Genomic DNA, 16,719 nt, shown 5'->3' on the forward strand with positions numbered 1-16,719 from the left:
AGGGTCTGACAAAAAGACTGTGGATAAATATGTGATACATAAACAGAAAAAAATAATCAATTGAAAAAATAAGGCAATTATTAAGCATAACAAAAGGTATAGAAGAAAGGAAATATACTCATAAAACATGATACATCTAGGCTGTTAAAAATATTTATATAATCAAAATATATAATCATATTTAATATGATTTAACACAAACATTTCATGTAATTATATTGAAAAAAATAAGAAACTTAGGCAGCTAAAAATCTTGTGTAGAGTAAGAAGTAATAGATAATTTCAAAAGTTGAATGATCATAAACATAACATATCTCTTAGTCTGCATTCAGAACAAATGAGATAAAATATAATACTAACTTAGTAACAATAACAAATTAAAAGTTTAAGCCCCAAAAGTAAATCGTTAAATGTTCCCCACAGCTGCCAGATAATGTTTTGGAAATTATATACTAAAAGTTTCCTAAAACTTAGAGAAAAAAATATAAAAGCTCTAAATTTCTAAAATCTACTTTTTGTACTTTGACAGTATTCCTTCACAAAATTTTGGTTCTTTAAAGGAACTTCTACCAACTTATCTTTCCAACAACTTAACAGAGGAGGAAAAAAGTGAGTTGATTCTGCTATCCATCTTTTAATTGCTTTTTCTTTTTTTGTTCTGTTTAACTTTTAACTTACTTTTTTTCTTTTCCTTTAATGATGTATAGTTAATTTACAATACTGTGTTAGTTTCAGGTGTACAGCATAGTGATCCAGTTTTTTTTTTTGCAGATTATATTCCATTGTAGATTATAAGATATTGAATTCCCTGTGCTATATAGTAAAACCTTGTTGCTTATCTATTTTATGTATAATAGTTTATGTCTTTTAATAATATATGCCTAAGCTATCCCTCACTCTCTCTCTCCTTTGGTAACCATAAATTTGTATTATATGTCTGTAAGTCTGCTTCTGTTTTGTATATAGATTCATTTTGTTTATCTTCTTTATCCATTCATCTGTCGATGGACATTTAGGTTGCTTCCATGTCTTGGCAATTGTAAACACTGCTGCAATGAACACTGGGGTGCATGTATCTTTTCAAATTATGGTTTTCTCCAGATATATGCCCAGGAGTGGGATTGCAAGATCATACGGTAGCTCTACTTTTAGTTTTTTAAGGAACATCCATACAGTTTTCCATAGTGGCTGCACCAATTTACATTCCCACCCACAGTGTAGAAGGGTTCCCTTTCTCCACACCCTCTCTGGCATTTATTATTTGTGGACTTTTTGATGATAGCCATTCTGACTTGTGTGAGGTGATACCTCATTGGGGTTTTGATTTGCATTTCTCTAATAATTAGTGATGATGAGCATCTTTTCATGTGCCTGTTGGCCATTTGTATGTCTTCTTTGGAGAAATGTATATTTAGGCCTTCTGCCCATTTTTTGATTGGGTTGTTTATTTGTTTGTTAATGAGCTGTATGAATTGTTTGTATATTTACCCTTGTCAGTCACACTGCTTGCAAATATTTTTTTCCCATTCTGTAGGTTTTCTTTTCATTTTGTTGATGGTTTCCTTTGCTGTGCAAAAGCTTTTAAGTTTGATTAGGTGCCATTTGTTTATTTTTGCTTTTATTTCTTTTGCCTACACGACTGATCCAAGAAAATATTGCTATGATTTATGTCAGAAAATGTTTTTGCCTATGTTCTCTTCTAGGAGTTTTATGGTGTCATGTCTTATATTTAGGTCTTTAAACCATTTTGAGTTTATTTTTGTATATGGTGTGAGGGAGTATTCTAATTTCATTGATTTACACGTAGCTGTCCAGCTTTCCCAACACCACTTGTTAAAGAAACTCTCTTTTCTCCATTGTATATTCTTGCCTCCTTTTTTTTTTAAATGTTCTTAAATTTATTTATTTATTTATGTATTTATTTATTTTTGGCTGTGTTGGGTCTTCGTTTCTTTGCGAGGGCTTTCTTTGGTTGTGGCGAGCGGGGGCCACTCTTCATCACAGTCGCGGGCCTCTCACTGTCGCGGCCTCTCTTGTTGCGGAGCACAGGCTCCAGACGCGCAGGCTCAGTAGTTGTGGCTCACGGGCCCAGCTGCTCCGCGGCATGTGGGATCTTCCCAGACCAGGGCTCGAACCCGTGTCCCCTGCATTGGCAGGCAGATTCTCAACCACTGCGCCACCAGGGAAGCCCTCTTGCCTCCTTTGTCATAGATTAATTGAACATGGGTGCATGGGTTTATTTCTGGGCTGTCTATTCTGTTCCATTGATATATATGTCTGTTTTTGTGCCAATACTACACTGTTTTTATTACTGTAGCTTTGTAGTATAGTCTGAAGTCTGGAAGGGGTATGCCTCCAACTTTGTTCTTTTTCCTCAGGATTGCTTTGTCAATTCTGGGTCTTTTGGGGTTTGATATAAATTTTAGGATTATTTGTTCTAGCTCTGTGAAAAATGTCATGAGTATTTTGATAGAGATTGCATTAAATCTGTATATTACTTTGGGTAGTATGGCCATTTTAACAATATTAGTTCCTCCAATCCAAGAGCATGGGATATCTTTTTGTCTCTCTGAATCATCCTCAATTTACTTTATACCAATGTTTTACAGCTTTCAGCATATTATATGTCTTTCACCTCCTCAGTTAAGTTTATTCCTAGGTATTTTACTTTTTTTGACATGATTATAAACAGGATTTTTTTTTTTTTGCTTTCTCTTTCTGATATTTAATTGTTAGTGTAAAGAAACACAACAAATTTCCATGTATTAATCTTGTATCCTGCTACCTTTCTGAACTCATTTATTAGTTCTAATAGTTTTTGTGTGGAGACTTTGGGGTTTTCTTTATAGAGTATCATGTCATCTGAAGTAGTGACAGTTTTCAATCTTCCCTTCCAATTCGGAAACGTTTTACTTCTTTATCTTGTCCGACTGCTATAGTTAGGTCTTCCAATACTATGTTGAATAGAACTGGTGAGAGTGGATATCCTTGTCTTGTTCTTGAATTTACCAGGAAGCCTTTCAGCTTTTCACCATTAAGTATTATGTTGGCTATGGGTTTGTCATAAATGGCTTTTATTATGTTCAGATATGTTCCCTATATACCCATTTTGGTGAGAGTTTTTATCATGAATGGATATTGAACGTTGTCAAATCCTTTTTCTGCAACTATTGAGATGATGATGTGGTTTCTGTCTTTGCTTTTGTTTATGTGGTGTATCACACTGATTGATTCACATATTTTGAACCATCCTTGTGATCCTGGAATGAACCCAACTTTATCATGGTGTATGATCCTTTTCATGTATTGCTGGGTTCAATTTGCTAATATTTTGCTGAAGATTTTTACGTCTATATTCATCAAAGATATTGGCCTGTAAATTTCTTTTTTTGTAGTGTCTTTGTCTGGTTTTGGTGACAGGATAATGGTGGTCTCGTAGATTGAATTTGGAAGTGCTTCTTCCTCTTCAATTTTTTGGAATAGTTTTAGAAGGACTGGTATGAGTTCTTCCTTGTATGTTTGGTAGAATTTCCCAGTGAAGCCATCCAGTCCAGGGCTTTTGTTTGCAGGGAGGTTTTTTTTTTTTTTTTTTATTACATATTCTATTGCACTTCTAGTGATCAGTCTGTTCAAGTTATCCATTTCTTCTTGACTCAATTTTGGCAGGCTGCATGTATTTCTCCTCTTTCATTTCTTATTTTAATTATTGGAGTCTTTTCTCTTTTGATTTTGGTGAGTCTCTCTGGAGGTTTGTTGATTTACCTTTTCAAAATACCAGCTCTTGGTTTTACTGATCTTTTCTATTATTTTTTGATCTCTTATTTTATTTATTTCCCCTTGATCTTTATTATTTCATTCCTTCTGTTAACTTTGGATTTTGTTTATCTTTCTTTTTCTTATTCATTTTGGTGGTATGTTAGGTTGTTTATTTGAGATTTTTCTTGTTACTTGAGGAAGGCCTGTATATCACTATAAATTTCCCTCTTAAAACTGTTTTGCTGCATCCCATAGATTTTGTAAGGTTGTGTTTTCATTGTCATTTGTCTCAAGGTATTTTCTGATTTATTCTTTGATTTCATTGTTGAGCCACTGTTTTTTTTGTAGCTTGTTGTTTTGTCTCCATGTGTTTGTTCTTTTCCTATTTTGCTTTCTGTGGTTGATTTCTAGTTCCATACCACTGTGGTCAGAAAAGATGCTTGAAATAATATCTATCCTCTTAAATTTGTTGAGGCTTGTTGTGTGATCTAGTATGTTATCTATCCTAGAGAATCTTCTATGTGAGCTTGAAAGGAACGTGTATTCTGTTTTTGGTTTTTGTTTTTTGTTTTGGACGTAGTGCCCTGTAGACATCAATTAAGTCCAACTGCTCTACTGTATCATTTAGGAACGTTCTTGCCTCATTGATTTTCTGTCTGGATGATCTGTCCATTGATGTCAGTGGGGTGTTAAAGACTCCTACTATTATTGTATCATTGCCAATTTCTCCCTTTATGTCTGCTAGCATTTGTTTTATATACTTAGGTGCTCCTATGGTACAAGTGTAATATCCTCTTCTTATATTGATCACTTTATCATTATATAATGTCCTTTTTCTTTCTTTATGGCTTTTGTTTTAAAGTCTATTTTGTCTGATAGGAGTATTGTTACCCCCACTTTCTTGTTGTTTCCATTTGCATGAATTCTCTTTTTCCATCCCCATTCAGTCTATGTGTATCTTTCACCCTGATGTTAGTCTTCTGAAGGCAGCAAATTGTAGTTTCTTGGTTTTTTCCTCCAATCTGCCACTCTGTCTTTTGATCAGAGCATTTAGTCCAGTGACATTTAAAGTAATTATTGATAAGTATGTATTTACTGCCATTTTAATCCTTGTTTTCCAGTTGTTTTTGTAGTTCTTCTCTGTGCATTTTTTTTTCCTTTGGCAGGGGGAGGGGGTTGATGTTTTTCTTTTGTAGTATGCTTGAGTTCTTTCTTTTTGGTTTTGGTGAATCTATTGTACGTTTCTGATTTGAGGTTACCATGGAGTTCAAGTATGCTGACCCATAACTATATCTACTTGCTTTAAATTGATAGTCATTCAAGTTCATAATTTTTAAAAATCTACATTTTTATACTCCCCTCCCCTACATTTTGTGATTTTGATATCCTATTTTACATTGTCATGTTTATCCTTTTACTGTTAATTGTAGTTATAATTTCTTTCACAATTTTATTATTATTTTTTAATCTATGTATTGGTTTTTAAAAGTGATCTTCAATCCTTTTATATATTTGTCTTTCCTATTCTTATTTTCCCTTTCTTACAGATTCTTGCTTCTTTTCTACTTAGAGAAGACCCTTCAATATTCCTTTTAGGGTAGGTTTAGTATTGCTGAATTCTTTTAGTTTTTGCTTCTTTGAAAAATTCTTTAGCTCTCCTTCTATTCCAAATGATAATCTTGCTAGGAACAGCATCCTAGGTTGCAGGCTTTGCCCTTCAGTACTTTGAATATATCATGCCATCCCTACTAGCCTGTAAAGTTTCTGCAGAGAAATCAGCTGATAGCCTTTTGGTGGTTCCCCTGTAACTAAATCTTTGTTTTTCTCTTGCTGCCTTTAGAATCCTCTCTTTAACTTTTGTCATTTTAATTAATATATGACTTAGTGTGGGTCTGTTTGGGTTCATCTTGTTTGGGACTCTCTGTGCTTACTGTACCTGGGTATCTGTTTCCTTCTTTAGGTTTGAGAAGTCTTCAGCCACATTTTCTTGAAATACATTTTCAACCCCCTTCTCTCATCTTCTGAAACCCCTGTCATGCATAGGTTAGCCTGTTTTATATTATCCCATAGATCTGATATGTTGATTTCATTTTTTTTTTCATTTGTCTTTCTGTCTGCTGTTCTGATTGCGTGATTTCCATTATTCTATCTCCAGATCACTTATTTATTCTTTTGTGTCATTTAGTCTGCTATTCATTGCCTCTAGATTGGTTTTATCTCGGGAATTGAATTGTCTATTTTTGATTGGTTCCTCTTTATAGTTCCTAGGTCCTTGTTACAGTGATCTGTGTTTCTATCGATAATCTTTCTTAATTCAATTAGCATTTTTATTACCTCCTTTTTGAATTCAGGGTCTAGTAGACTGGTGCATGGTCTGTTTCATTATTTGTTCTTTCAGGGGATTTATCTTGTTCTTTTAATTGGAAGTAGTTCCTCTCCCTTTTCATTTTACTTAACTTTCTTTGTCTCTATGAATTTAGCAGAAACAGTTATCAACTGTGGTCTTGAAGGAGTGTTTTTATGTGGAAGCATCACTGTGTAGACTGTGTGAATCCAATATTTTTGGTGTGAGGGCTGGTTTCAGTTGGACGCCAGCCACATCATTCTTCAGGGTGTGTGGGCTGTTATCCCCTTGATAGGTGGTATGGCTGGTATGGTGTTGTAGCATCTAGAGCCTGTACAAGATGTGAAGTGGGACTTTTTCTCTGCTCCATGGCTGTCAATGCCCTGTCAGGGGTGAGGTCTGCTCCCCAGTTGTTGGAGTAGAAGTTCTGATGGTCAGGCTCAATCAGGCTCCACTGTCCATGAGTTCAAGCCCTGTCCAAAAGGAGGTGACTGCTGAAGCAAGTAAGGCCCATGCAGTCACAGAGGACCTATGCGTCACCTGTGTAGGCATTCACGTTTCTGCTCAGAAGCAGCCCAAGGTTGAATCCCTTTCTCTGCTGTGTTCATCCGAGATCTAGTGCAAGGTTATGGTCTGAAGTAGGCTGGGGCTGAGGGCTGAGGTGTTGTGGCTGCAGGAATTGAAGTGACTGCACTGCCACCAGAGATCTGGGCTGCCTCTGTGGCAGTGTTCTCACAGGACCTGTCTGACCCAGATCTACTGCTAAGCTGTGGTGTGGAGTGAGTGGAGCCAGAGCCAGAGCCAGGGTGCTCTCACTGGGAGATGAAAGGCTCTGTACTCCTGAGCATGCTGATGACAACTGCTACCGCCCACCTGGACCACACCCCAGGCCCTCGGGCTGTGTCTCTCTCAAGGCCTGTCTGCCTGAGCTTCAGTGCTTAGTCACTGGGCATTTCTGTGGCACTGCTTATGTGCACACTGACAATGGCCTCCATGGCTCCACCGGATCATACCCCAGCCTCCTTAGTCTGTCTCTGCATAGCTAGACCAAGTCTGTGTGCAAATCTTGCACCAGGGATGGAGTGAGTGGGCCTTGGTTGTTTGCCCGTTCGGATTGGGAAGTGTGGTAAGGCAGCACCCACTAATGCAAAGCTCTCTCCACCCTGATTGTTAGCAAGCCAGCATGCGAGCACTCCTCACAAGTACAGTCTAGGCTTTTCCAGCCCTTCTGTCTGTCTCAGTAGATTTCCCAGCAGGCAAAGGGGACTGTCTCTTCCACGCAGGAGCCCAGGACTGGTATGCCCAGTTTGTGGCTCAGCCTCCTCACTCTTCAAGTCAAGGGTCCACCCATATAGAACTTCTCTTTCTTACAGATCCTTCTTAGGGGCTCAGGTACTGACCAAATGCCTTTTTTTTCTGTCCTACCCAATTATGTACAGATCTTTCTTGCAGCTTTAATTGTACAGTTCTTCTGCCAGTTTCTAGTTAGTTTTCCATGATAATTGTTCCACATGTAGATGTATTTTTGATGTGTTTGTGAGGTGAGGTGAGCTCCACATCTTCCACTCCATCATCTTGATCCACATTCTTAATTTGTATTTAAATGACTCAGTGTTGTCAGCTGCCTTTTTAGACACAGACAAGAAATAAATCCTAGTAATATAACTAGGTCATCAAATTGATGAAAATAAAGGTTAGAATTATTTATATTTTATGTTTCACTTACGATTCTAATCCTGCCTGTTCAGTTTCCAAAGGCTGAATTCGTTCCAAGACATGGGAGTACTGAACATTGGCTTTAACCCAGGCAGCTAAAGGAGCAGCTGCGGTACTGGCACGCTTGGCATTCTGAAAAATACATCAGAAATTATCCTGCATCCTAACTTAATTTCAAATAAAAGCAAAGTTAATTCTAGTGTATTTTCTTTAACCATTTGTTTAATAACTTATCCCGAATACTGAAGTTTTTGGTTTATAGCAAAAATAAAAATAAAGTGAATTGCTATTTTGATTAAGTGAAAAATACATAAACTCTATTTTTTCTTAAGAATTAATCTTTTTGAACCACATACAACCTTTAATATAATGACATTTTATTGACATAAGTAATTATTAGCCACGTTTAAAATGAATACATGTGCCGTCCACAACGATGTTCAAGCATCAATTCTTTCTCTTCAATATACAAGATAGATCTTCATTAGATAAAAGCAATTTTCAAACAATTGCTATTGGTGTCAAAGAAGAAGTACATGACATTTTGAATAAAGGATCTAAAAAAGACCAAAATCATGGAATTTAAACTGTTCGCTGAAATTAGATATAAATATTCCAAGAGAGATATCTGTTATTATGTGACAAGTATACTAGAAGAAATAAAAGCATACAGGCAAGTTGGAAGTTATGATTAGTTAGGACCTTACCATTGCCAGCAGATCATAAGATTCAAAAACCACTTAAGATAATAAACCTGCCCCCAACCCCCTAGGTTCTACAATAGTTTACCTAATTCTTCTGGTAAATGCTTCCCAGCTATAATAGTTACAACTTATTATAATAAACTTTTAGTTTTTAGGCAAACTAAACAATCAATAATGATAAATCATCATATTTTGACAAGCAGAATATTATATAGTATGGAAAGGGAATTTATGGTGTAATTGTTAAAAATTACCTTTGGATCAAAAGATCCTTTATTTTTAAAAAGAAGTTCTTCAACACTCTCTCTTATTTCCTTTGGAATATTTCGTGCATCAAAGGTTGCTATGTCTTCTCTCACACCTCTCTTTGCAAGGAAACTGAAATTAAAGCATAGTACTTCAAATAAGGCTAAATAAAGTTTGCTATTTTTAACAAAAATATCAATTTAACAAAGTGGTGTATACAATACTTTTAATCTATTAGTTAACCAAAAAATAGGATACTTTTAAAGTACTTAAGCTTCTAAAGTACCATTCGTCATTTTTTATAGACGAGGATCTCCACAAAGATGCACAACAGTTTTTCTAATGTTCTGTGAATACACTGAAGCAATAAAATGAAGGAATTATAATCTTGAACTCTACCCACATCCCTTTTTGTGAACCCCTGGGTACTAATACATTCTAGGATATGCAAGAAAATATTCTGACTCCTTTATAAGAAAGATTTTAAAGTGCTCCCTCAATCTAAATCTTCTCTCCCATTTCAGATAGAAAAAGAACTCTACTGTCAACCTAAGTCCTAAAATGGAATTGAATAGCAGCACAAACCACAATACCATTGTTATACTGTGAAACCTAAAGCTGCATAATTGCATATTGAGTTAATAATCAGCCTTTTCTCTTCCAGTTTACATCACTCTTATATAATTTATGGGGCTCTCGCCTGCTCTCTGTGTCTCTCTGTCTCTGCCAAGAGTCCAAGATTCTTTTTGAGAATAGTGACTATATTTTCTTCATCAGTAAATCACAGTAAACACAATGCTCTATACTGTGTGAGGACCAAATAAATATTTATGTTTATTAAGATGTTCTTAAAGACTTTAAGGCATTCCTCTTTTCCTTTGACACTTTTAACAATCACTTATAGAAAAAGGAAAATATAGATCTTGATATATGATTACATAGACGATCTTGAAATATCAGGGGAAAGTGTGTAACCAGGTACTTAGATGAAATTCAGTTTGGGAAGCAATATAAGAAATATTTAAAAATATGAAAGAATGTATAATTCATTGGTGAAACAACATTTTTCACAAATTCAAAAACTTACCTTTTCATGCTCACCCAAGATGTATCAAAGATACCCATTAATCTTAAAACTCCTTCAAGAATGTCCCTGATTACGTCAGGTGGCATACGCAGTGAACGAATTTCTGAAAGAGATTCTGGCTTAATGTTTCCAACTGCTAGTTTAGCTTCATTGACTAAAGGCTAGAACACGAAAAGGGCATTTTTACTTTCAAAAAATATATATGAAAAAATCACTTACTCTTTACAAATAATGTTTTATTGTCATTTTACTAAAAATGACTCTAGTTATTAATATCCATTCTCTTCAAATATCAAAATGCTCTAAAACACACAAAGTACAAAATGTTCAAATTGAGAAAGTAAGAGTTTTTTCTCACCATAACTACAACAGTCTAATTTGGAAAATCTAATTTGTTTTGAGACAATTTGCCATTTTCACGAGGCTCTTTATATTCTAAGACTTGTTTGCTTATTTAATCAAGTCTCAAGAAAAAAGCCTAAGAGTTTGTCTTAATTTATCTACAAAATATTTTTTCCTCTACAGTCAAAACAACATGGTTCACAGAAAACAAAGATAATTTTTAATAACCATCAGTTAATTTGCTTACTCCTCCTAGCAGATTTTCCTTCCTGCTTCTCTTTTATAAATAGTATTGAGTGAAAGCCACATTGATAAAACTATTAGAAAGTAACTTATGCAAATAATATTTAAACTCCTATGTAAAGTTGGTAATCAAAAATGTAAATGGCTCTTACACTGTTTCCTTTATTTTTTTAACTTACCTGTACTTCTTTTAATTCATCATCAATTTTGTTTTTCCTTTCTTCAATTTTAATGACTTCTTCTGCTATTCTGTGCTTTAATCTTTCAAGTTCTGTCTTTTGTTCACTAGCATCCTATAGGAATATTTAAATATCATTCCAATCAATTTTAATGCACTCAACATTTAAAAGCATGATACCAAAAATGTTATTTTAAAATAGCACTTTCTATTAAATGCTTTTCTAATATTAATTGGCATAAGAGTTTCTAAAATGCCTAGGAAACTGATGATATAATTTACTCTATATTTACTATTAAGAAGTATGCTTTATTTGATTTAATTTTTTCTGAATAGCAAAGTAATAAATGCTTACTATTTAAAAATCAAACATGTCAGAAGTGCATAATTTAGAAAATGATCATAATAATATACATTTAACACTTGCAACAACCCTGAGATAAATACTATTATGCTTATTTCATAAATAAGAAAACTGAAAATAGAAGTCTTCTATAATTCTAATAGTAGAATGGTAATAATTCTTAGAGAAAAGCTATAGTATATTAGAAGTTTGTTTCTAGACTTTATTTTAGACAAAAATTAATTGAAATCATGACACAATAATATGGCAAATATAGGAACAAAAATTAGTAAAGATTCAAAGAACACTAAATGATATATTAACACATGACCTCTTTGCTCATGAATACAAAAATCAAGGGTCTCACATATATAAAAATGCATGAACATTATGAATGTTTGTGTTTGATTTATTTATTTATTATACTATAAAAAAAACCAAGGGAAAAAATTTGTCAAGAAACCTTCCAAGAATCCTAACAACACTGATTCTCAACCATATTATAATCATTCAAGGAGTTTAAAAACTAATGCTTGGCGTCCTCTCTAGACTTATTGTGGTAATCATGTCACATTATATACATATACAGAATCATTATGTTGTACACCTGAAACTAATATAGCGCTGTGAGTCAATTATATCTCAATTAAATCAAAAAAAAGAAGAGACCAGAGAGTTTTTCTCTCTCTCTCTCCCTCTGCCTGAACTGGAAGAAATAAATTTCTGTTGTTTAAGCCAATAACAACAATACTAATGCCTTGTGTCCTATTGCCAAATATATTGATCCTTCAGGTACCTGACACGTGAGCGCAATCGAAATCTTCTATGTTCCACAAGCGTTTCTACCTGTGTCTCTCTGCTACTGCTCCTCAACAGGGAAAGTTCTTTTCTCCATCTCCACAATATCAAAATCACCCTTACAGGCCCAACTCACGTGCTTCGTGTTTTATTAACCTACTTTTCCAATTGTAAGTTATATCTATTCTGAGTACCTACAGCATTTAGTGTGTTCTTTCCCTATGTCACAAACCTAGAGTTGCTAGCTTTAAAAGTTGTACGGTTTGGTATTTAAGCTGTCTCTCCCTACCATACTTATGTATAAAATAACAAACAGAAATGTCTCCAATTTATAATTGAGCAAAATTATTAACTTATAATACAAGATTCAGAGTTATTCTTCTGGGTCTCTACTAAGTAATACAATTAGCTACAGTCTTAGAAATACCTCGTCCGAGAACAGCCCAGAGAAAAGAATAGCATAGTACTCAATGTATCTTAATAATGTTCACTAGTTTGAAGGTACATAGGCACACGGAGTGCTGAATATTTTACTTTTGTCAATATATAGTTATCAATGATATTATTCTTTATGAAGCTTTTACTTTTTTCAAATTACTCTTTAAAGGTAAGAAATTTAAAGGTGTTCCAATCGCAGCAACAGAAGCTAGGAGAATATGGAACGATGCCTTCAATTTCCTGAAGGGAAAAAAAAATTTTTGATAGATATTCTTTTTTTTTTTTAACATCTTTATTGAAGTATAATTGCCTTACAATGGTGTGTTAGCTTCTGCTTTATAACAAAGTGAATCAGTTATACATATACAATATGTTCCCATTTCTCTTCCCTCTTGCATCTCCCTCCCTCCCACAGTCCGCATCCCACCCCTCTAGGTGGTCACAAAGCACCAAGCTGATCTCCCTGTGCTATGCGGCTGCTTCCCACTAGCTATCGATTTTACATTTGGTAGTGTATATGTCCATGACACTCTCTTGCCCTGTCACATCTCACCCCACCCCCTCCCCATATCCTCAAGTCCATTCTCTGGTAGGTCTGTGTCTTTATTCCCGTCTTGCCACTAGGTTCTTCATGGCCTTTTTTTCTTTTTTTTTCTTTTTTTCCGTGGATTCCGTATGTATGTGTTAGCATACTGTATTTGTTTTTCTCTTTCTGACTTACTTCACTCTGTATGACAGACTCTAACTCCATCCACCTCATTACAAATACCTCCATTTCATTTCTTTTTATGGCTGAGTAATATTCCATTGTATATATGTGCCACATCTTCTTTATCCATTCATCTGTCGATGGACATTTAGGTTGCTTCCATGTCCTGGCTATTGTAAATAGAGCTGCAATGAACATTTTGGTACATGACTCTTTTTGACCTATGGTTTTCTCAGGGTATATGCCCAGTAGTGGGATTGCTGGGTCGTATGGTAGTACTCTTTGTAGTTTTTTAAGGAACCTCCATACTGTTCTCCATAATGGCTGTATCAATTTACATTCCCACCAACAGTGCAAGAGTGTTCCCTTTCCTCCACACCCTCTCCAGCATTTATTGTTTCTAGATTTTTTGATGATGGCCATTCTGACCGGTGTGAGATGATATCTCATTGTAGTTTTGATTTGCATTTCTCTAATGATTAATGATGTTGAGCATTCTTTCATGTGTCTGTAGGCCATCTGTATATCTTCTTTGGAGAAATGTCTATTTAGGTCTTCTGCCCATTTTTGGATTGGGTTGTTCGTTTTTTTGTTATGGAGCTGCATGAGCTGCTTCTAAATCTTGGAGATTAATCCTTTGTCAGTTGCTTCATTTGCAAATATTTTCTCCCATTCTGATGGTTGTCTTTTGGTCTTGTTTATGGTTTCCTTTGCTGTGCAAAAGCTTTTAAGTTTCATTAGGTCCCATTTGTTTATTTTTATTTATTTATTTTTTTTTATCTTATGTGGCCAATTTACTAGTTTTCATTTATTTATTTATTTTTATTTTTGGCTGTGTTGGATCTTCGTTTCTGTGCGAGGGCTTTCTCCAGTTGCGGCAAGTGAGGGCCACTCTTCATCGCAGTGCGCGGGCGTCTCATTATCGCGGCCTCTCTTGTTGCAGAGCACAGGCTCCAGACACGCGGGCTCAGTAATTGTGGCTCACGGGCTCAGTTGCTCCGCGGCATGTGGGATCTTCCCAGACCAGGGCTCGAACCCGCGTCCCCTGCATTGGCAGGCAGATTCTCAACTACTGCGCCACCAGGGAAGCCCCCATTTGTTTATTTGTGTTCTTATTTCCATTTCTCTGGGAGCTGGTTCAAAAAGAATCTTGCTGTGATGTATGTCATAGAGTGTTCTGCCTATGTTTTCCTCTAAGAGTTTGATAGTGTCTGCCCTTACACTTAGGTGTTTAATCCATTTTGAGTTTATTTTTGTGCATGGTGTCAGGGAGTGTTCTAATTTCATACTTTTACATGTAGCTATCCAATTTTCCCAACACCACTTATTGAAGAGGCTGTCTTTTCTCCACTGTATATGCTTGCCTCCTTTATCAAAGATAAGGTGACCATATGTGTGTGGGTTTATCTCTGGGCTTTCTATCCTGTTCCATTGGTCTATATTTCTGTTTTTGTGCCAGTACCAAACTGTCTTGATTACTGAAGCTTTGTAATATAGTCTGAAGTCAGGGAGCCTGATTCCACCAGCTCCATTTTTCGTTCTCAAGATTGCTTTGGCTATTCGGGGTCTTTTGTGTTTCCATACAAATTGTGAAATTTTTTGTTCTAGTTCTGTGAAAAATGCCAGTGGTAGTTTGATAGGGATTGCATTGAATCTGTAGATTGCTTTGGGTAGTAGAGTCATTTTCACAATGTTGATTCTTCCAATCCAGGAACATGGTATATCTCTCCATCTATTTGTATCATCTTTAATTTCTTTCATCAGTGTCTTATAATTTTCTGTATACAGGTCTTTTGTCTCCTTAGGTAGGTTTACTCCTAGATATTTTATTCTTTTTGTTGCAATGGTAAACGGGAGTGTTTTCTTAATTTCACTTTCAGATTTTTCGTCATTAGTGTATAGAAATGCAAGAGATTTCTGTGCATTAATTTTGTATCCTGCTACTTTACCAAATTCATTGATTAGCTCTAGGAGTTTTCTGGTAGCATCTTTAGGATTCTCTATGTATAGTATCATGTCATCTGCAAATAGTGACAGCTTTACTTCTTCTTTTCCGATTTGGATTCCTTTTATTTCTTTGTCTTCTCTGATTGCTGTGGCTAACACTTCCAAAACTATGTTGAATAATAGTGGTGAGAGTGGGCAACCTTGTCTTGTTCCTGATCTTAGTGGAAATGGTTTCAGTTTTTCACCATTGAGGACAATGTTGGCTGTGGGTTTGTCATATATGGCCTTTATTATGTTGAGGAAAGTTCCCTCTATGCCTACTTTCTGCAGGGCTTTTATCATAAATGGGTGTTGAATTTTGTCGAAAGCTTTCTCTGCATCTATTGAGATGATCATATGGTTTTTCTCCTTCAATTTGTTAATATGGTGTATCACATTGATTGATTTGTGTATGTTGAAGAATCCTTGCATTCCTGGGATAAACCCCACTTGATCATGGTGTATGATCCTTTTAATGTGCTGTTGGATTCTGTTTGCTAGTATTTTGTTGAGGATTTTTGCATCTATGTTCATCAGTGATATTGGCCTGTAGTTTTCTTTCTTTGTGACATCTTTTTCTGGTTTTGGTATCAGGGTGATGCTGGCCTCGTAAAATGAGTTTGGGAGTGTTCCTCCCTCTGCAATATTTTGGAAGAGTTTGAGAAGGATAGGTGTTAGCTCTTCTCTAAATGTTTGATAGAATTCGCCTGTGAAGCCATCTGGTCCTGGGCTTTTGTTTGTTGGAAGATTTTTAATCACAGTTTCAATTTCAGTGCTTGTGATTGGTCTGTTCATATTTTCTATTTCTTCCTGGTTCAGTCTCGGCAGTTTGTGCATTTCTAAGAATTTGTCCATTGGCATAGAGTTGCTTGTAGTAATCTCTCATGATCGTTTGTATTTCTGCAGTGTCAGTGGTTACTTCTCCTTTTTCATTTCTAATTCTATTGATTTGAGTCTTCTCCCTTTTTCTCTTGATGAGTCTGGCTAATGGTTTATCAATTTTGTTTATCTTCTCAAAGAACCAGCTTTTAGTTTCATTGATTTTTGCTATTGTTTCCTTCATTTCTTTTTCATTTATTTCTGACCTAATCTTTATGATTTCTTTCCTTCTGCTGGCTTTGGGGGTTTTTTGTTCTTCTTTCTCTAATTGCTTTAGGTGCAAGGTTAGGTTGTTTATTCGAAATGTTTCCTGTTTCTTGAGGTAGGCTTGTATTGCTATAAACTTCCCTCTTAGCACTGCTTTTGCTGCATCCCATAGGTTTTGGGTCGTCATATCTCCATTGTCATTTGTTTCTAGGTATTTTTTGACTTCCCCTTTGATTTCTTCAGTGATCACTTCGTTATTAAGTAGTGTATTGTGTAGCCTCCATGTGTTTGTATTTTTTACAGATCTTTTCCTGTAATTGATATCTAGTCTCATAGCGTTGTGGTTGGAAAAGATACTTGATACGATTTCAATTTTCTTAAATTTACCAAGGCTTGATTTGTGACCCAAGATATGATCTATCCTGGAGAATGTTCCATGAGCACTTGAGAAAAATGTGTATTCTGTTGTTTTTGGGTGGAATGTCCTATAAATATCAATTAAGTCCATCTTGTTTAATGTATCATTTAAAGCTTGTGTTTCCTTATTTATTTTCATTTTGGATGATCTGTCTGTTGGTGAGAGTGGGGTGTTAAAGTCCCCTACTATGATTGTGTTGCTGTCGATTTCCCCTTTTATGGTTGTTAGTATTTGCCTTATGTATTGAGGCGCTCCTATGTTGGGCGCATAGATATTTACAATTGTTATACCTTCCTCTTGGATCTATCCCTTGATCATTATATAG

At 35.4% G+C, this 16,719-nt stretch overlaps 1 protein-coding gene across 3 annotated transcripts in view; it reads right to left on the bottom strand.

Moving 5' to 3' along the window:
- Window positions 1–16,719, bottom strand: part of DYNC2H1 (dynein cytoplasmic 2 heavy chain 1) — a 381,735-nt gene that overhangs the window by 249,655 nt on the left and 115,361 nt on the right. For all 3 annotated transcript variants that reach the window (XM_082409863.1, XM_082409862.1, XM_082409864.1), the window contains exons 56-59: window positions 10,618–10,731; window positions 9,854–10,014; window positions 8,775–8,898; window positions 7,827–7,948 (exon numbers count right to left, since the gene is read on the bottom strand). In XM_082409863.1, coding sequence (XP_082265989.1) covers window positions 7,827–7,948; window positions 8,775–8,898; window positions 9,854–10,014; window positions 10,618–10,731 — 521 coding nt within the window. The remainder of the gene's footprint in view (window positions 1–7,826; window positions 7,949–8,774; window positions 8,899–9,853; window positions 10,015–10,617; window positions 10,732–16,719) is intronic.

This window comes from Balaenoptera physalus (genome assembly GCF_965194825.1).
Source record: "Balaenoptera physalus genome assembly, chromosome: 10".
NCBI lineage: Eukaryota > Metazoa > Chordata > Mammalia > Artiodactyla > Balaenopteridae > Balaenoptera > Balaenoptera physalus.